This window comes from Monoraphidium neglectum (assembly GCF_000611645.1).
Source record: "Monoraphidium neglectum strain SAG 48.87 unplaced genomic scaffold scaffold03071, whole genome shotgun sequence".
NCBI classification, from domain to species: Eukaryota; Viridiplantae; Chlorophyta; class Chlorophyceae; order Sphaeropleales; family Selenastraceae; genus Monoraphidium; species Monoraphidium neglectum.
The window spans coordinates 2790-7285 of record NW_014010557.1 but is presented as its reverse complement, the minus strand read 5'-3'; the positions used below and the strand labels follow the sequence as shown (position 1 = coordinate 7285).

General features: G+C 65.1%; 1 protein-coding gene across 1 annotated transcript; it reads right to left on the bottom strand.

Moving 5' to 3' along the window:
* Window positions 1–1999: 1999 nt before the first annotated feature.
* On the bottom strand, window positions 2000–4129 carry MNEG_12114 (60S ribosomal protein L27a-3; the record flags this gene model as incomplete). The annotated part of the gene is made up of 6 exons (XM_014039415.1): window positions 2000–2050; window positions 2472–2609; window positions 3283–3354; window positions 3545–3634; window positions 3774–3928; window positions 4120–4129. 6 exons carry the CDS (start codon window positions 4127–4129, stop codon window positions 2000–2002), a joined length of 516 nt encoding a protein of 171 aa, XP_013894869.1.
* Between the last annotated feature and the right edge of the window lie 367 nt (window positions 4130–4496).

Below are 4496 nucleotides of genomic sequence, written 5' to 3'. Positions count from 1 at the left end.
GGGCCGTAGCGGGGCAGGGCACCGGGCATGCGCGCGCTGTGGCGCGCCCCGTCGCCGCGGCTGCCTCGGCGGCGACGGGCAACGCATCGCCAGCGCCTCCGCCGCGGCCGCACCACCAATCCGCCGGGGCGCCCCGCCGCCCGTCCTGAGTGACGTCACTCACAGGTCACCGCCGGGCCCCATCCCCGTCAGCGTGTGCGACGCGTCAGACAGCAGCTCCAGGACCTGCGGGCGCCAGTGACGCCCGCGGCGGCGGCGCGGCGCGCGGGGGACACGGACGGGCGGTGTTGTTGCGAGTGACGAGTGACGCGTGCGCAGGTGTGGGTGACTGATGGGCCTCCAGAGTCGCGAAGGATGACGTGTCGACCTCCAGGTCCCCTGCAGCCTGAAAAGCGGCTGACCAACCCTCTGTATTCTGCGTGTTCTGCAGTGCCCCCTAAACATGATGGACGCGAGCCGCGTGCCCCCAGCCGCCATGTTTGTCCGGGCGCAGCCAACACGCGCTGCGAACACGCGCCGCGCGCGCCGGCTGCCCAACGGCGAGCAACGCGCGGAGGCATGACTAAACCCGGACGGCGATTAGTCAACCCACGTGCTCGAGCTCGGAGTCATCCGCGATCCTGTCAGCGGCGCCGCGCCGCAGCGCCGTGATCGACGCCTGGAGTGATTTGACCTGCACACAATACGTCAAGGGTGGACAGACGCATGCACTCAGATCGACTAACGAGGTCCGCGCCAGCAGGCGACCCGCGGGGCGGCCACGCGGGGCCACCTGCGGCCTGCGGCTGCTGGAATGTGCGGCACCAGCGCACGCGGGCTGGAAGCAATTAGGCAACTGCCAGAGGCCGTTTGATGCGATTTGAGCCGCAGTGTTCGTGCGGCCTTCAAAGGCGCAACCGTGCAGAAATTTGATTGTCTTACTCATTCGGGTGCACCCCCCCCCCACCATGCAGGGTCACACCCGCAACGCGCAGCAGCAACGCCGCCCCCCACCTCCACAGCTAAAGCATCGCTCTCCCCGACAAGCCTCTTGGCATAGATCGCAACCTTTTGGCTGAGCGCGCGGCTGCACGGGGTGTTGGAAAGGGGCGTTGCGATTGATGGCCGCGGGACCGGCAGTTGAGCCCGCCGTTTTGCGGCAACGCGCTGCTTTGCAGCATCGACACTGAAGCTGCACAGGGCTCTTCCAGGGACATATCCTTGGGCTGTTGATGTTTGTGATACACACTGGCAGCGCACATTATTCGATTCCGGCCTCCATCGCAGGGCATCCCCGCTGATCTGGGTGCCAAACCCCTGGCGCACCATCGCGACAGCAGCTCTTCCGCCTCTAGCAGCGACATTCCTTCTCACAGTGCCTCCAGAACACCCTTTAGCTCCAGCACGATTGACTCGCCAGCACAACTGTACTTCGTTGCACCGGCAACGGACCGCTCGTCGTATTGTAGATATCAAGAGCGTGTGTAATGACCTAAAAAGGAAGCTCGCTGTGGAGGGCACTTGCATGACACCTCACTCAACGGTGCAGTGCCCGCGGCTGAACGGTGGCAGCTGCCCCCCTTGTGAGGCCGCCGCCGAGTCAGCGTGGTGTTGAATCATGCTTTGCAGGGTGGCACGCCACTGCGTTGACGCTGCGCACCGCATGCACGACAGATTCGGGGAATGCAACTCATGCGCCGGGATGGGTCGGTCAGTGTGCGGCAGCCCGCGCTTCCGAGCTGCCACCGTGATGTGTGAAAACGCCGCTTCGCTGAGCTGCGACTGATCCCTACGCTCTTGACACCGAGCACCTGCAAGGCCGAGCGTCGCATCCTGGGCGCGCGATCTCAGCCACCCAACCGCCCCCGCTCCACAGCTGCCGACCAACCACCCCCACAACCAACCCCGAGCCGCATTGCGTGGCCCCCACATTTCACGCAGCCGCATCCCATCTCAGCCGCGGCTTGTTACAACGCCGCCGAGGCGGGTCGGATGGATCGGATCGCGCGATTTGATCTGATCAGGCGGTGAGCACGACAGCGCCGCCGGCCTCCTTAATCTTCTTCTCGGCCTGTTGGCAGGATGGGAGGGGGGGGAACGGGTTGGAATAGTGCGGGCATGAGGAGGTTGGGCTGCAGTTGTGTGGGCAGCCAGCACACGCGGGGACCCTTGCAATGGGATTGAGGGAGGATGTCTCAGGAGCCCCTGGCGGGACCCCGCAAACAAGGCCAGCCGCCGCGCGACACGCACCACGTCTCCGCAGGCACGCCCATCGAGGCGCCGCTCGGCCCGCGGCGAGGCTCCGATCCACAGCCCCGCACACCCATGCGGCCGCCTGCCGCGAAAACACGCCGCGCGCAGCTGCAGCCCCGCTCCCGTGCGCCTGGCACCCGCGTCTGCTGTCCACACCGTCCCAAGCCGACACGCAAGGGCGTATCGGCCCCGGCCCCAAACCCCCAGCGAAGCGAATGTTTTTCCCCAACCAAACCCACCAGCTTGGAGAAGAACTTGGCCTTCACGACCAGCGGCTGCGCGGGCAGCTGGCCCTTGCCGAGCACCTTGAACAGGCCGTACTTGGTCACGTCGATCACGGGGGCCGAGGACTTGTCCTTGGCCGCTGCCTCGCGCGCCTGACATGGTGGGGGAGCGGGTGGGGGCAGCGGGTGGTGTGCGCGGTGGGACCCTGTGGGTGGGTGCATCCAGGTGGGTCGGCGAGCTGCGGCGTGCGAACGGCACCGGCTGGGTGCGTGGGGACAGGGTGAAATGTCGTGCGGCAGCTGCCTGCTGGCGCTGCCGCTGAGCACGCCGCCAGCTGGTGCTGCAATGGCAACAGACTCCAGATCTGAGGAGGGCTGGGTCGCGGCCGCTGACTGGTTCCCAGCAGCGCTTTGGCGTGTTGACGCGTGCAGGAGCGCCACCGCCGCGACACAGCCTCGGCACGCACGGGTGAGGAGGTCGCAGCAGGTGCCTGCACACGCAAGCAGGCGCGAACGCCTGCGCCCTGGCGCTGCCTGCTGCTGGCGGTGCCGCTGCGTCTGACCCAAGTGGCACAAGAAGCTGAGCGCCCGCCCCCTGAGCATATGAGCACAGTCCGGCACCACTGCGTTGTCCGCTGCGGCGCAGGGCTGACAAGTCTATCCTGCCCCAGATCCTGCTGCCACCCCAAGCCGCTGCAAAGCAAAAGGCGCGACGAGCGCCGCGCGCGGCCGCCCTTGCGCCGTTCCAAGCGCTGAAGCCGCCGCTCCTTCAAAGGCCTCTGCCGCACCACGCCCGCCAGTACTGGTGGCATATAAACGTCCGCACCCCGTGGCCACTGCTGTTGCCGCTGTACGCGCCGCAAATGGCCGTGGTGCTGCCAGCTTGCTGGGCGCTTGCCTGACATGTGCACGCCTGGCCCACTTTTCCCGCCTGTCACTGTGCTGACGCCTCTTCGCACGCCGCGTGCCAGTCACATCACTGCCACTCAAAACATCATGTTTGGCCGCAAGCCTGCTGCGAAACCGAAGGGAATGACCAAGTCATCACATGCAATCGACCCCGCCTGAAGCCCAGCACAGTCACGCACCTCCTCGCCAACCAGGGACCAGATCTTGTCCAGGTTGACGATCGGGCAGTGGTACTTGTTGCGGCTGTAGTGGAAGTGCCTCATGCCGACCTGCAAGACGCAAACAATCAGCGCAGCGCGTGAGCGACGTGCGAGCAGCAGTACAGCTGATGGCGGGGCCGTGCGACCAGCCGTGGCCAAGGTGAGGCGCCCCGCGGCGCTCAGATCTGGATGCATGGCGTCGTCGCACCTTTCCGAAGTAGCCGGGGTGGTACTTATCGAAGAGGATGCGGTGGTGATGTTGGCCACCCGCGTTACCACGGCCGCTGGGATGCTTGCGGTGCTTCCCCACACGTCCATGGCCGGCACTGACGTGCCCGCGCTTCTTCCTGTGCTTCCTCAGCCCTGCGGTGTTGAGAGGTGCAGCAAGTGCGGTCTGGTTCGCTGCTGCTCCACTTGAGCCGGCGGCAGTGCCGTTTTTATTGCACAAAGTATCATAAACACTCCTCCACAGACGCCATAGTGCCGAGCAGACCATGCTGCACTAAGCTGACGGCCGCCCAGCAGGCAAGTCCCTTGGGAGGCCGGCTGCTCACGCGTCGTCATTGCTGCTGCTGCTCTCTCCTACGGGTAGAGCGAAAGAGGGCGGACCGAAGGCCGCGCGACATACATCAAGGACACTGGCAGCTCGAGCGTCGGTGCATTTGTGCAACGATTGCCGCATCTGCTGCACCTTATGCCGTCAGCAGAAAGCTCAACACAATTACATACGCTGTGGTGTACGCGCTCGACGAAGCGGCAGTTGTGCGGTGACGATGATGCGGCAACGCGGTCCGCGTGGCACGGCCAGACCGCGCATGTGCCATGCTCAAGCGAAGGCTGGTGATACAAACAAATGAGCTAATGTAATATAATGTCTGAGCCCCACCTACATGCCGTATGGGACTTCTGAACTGATCAATTGCACTGTCGC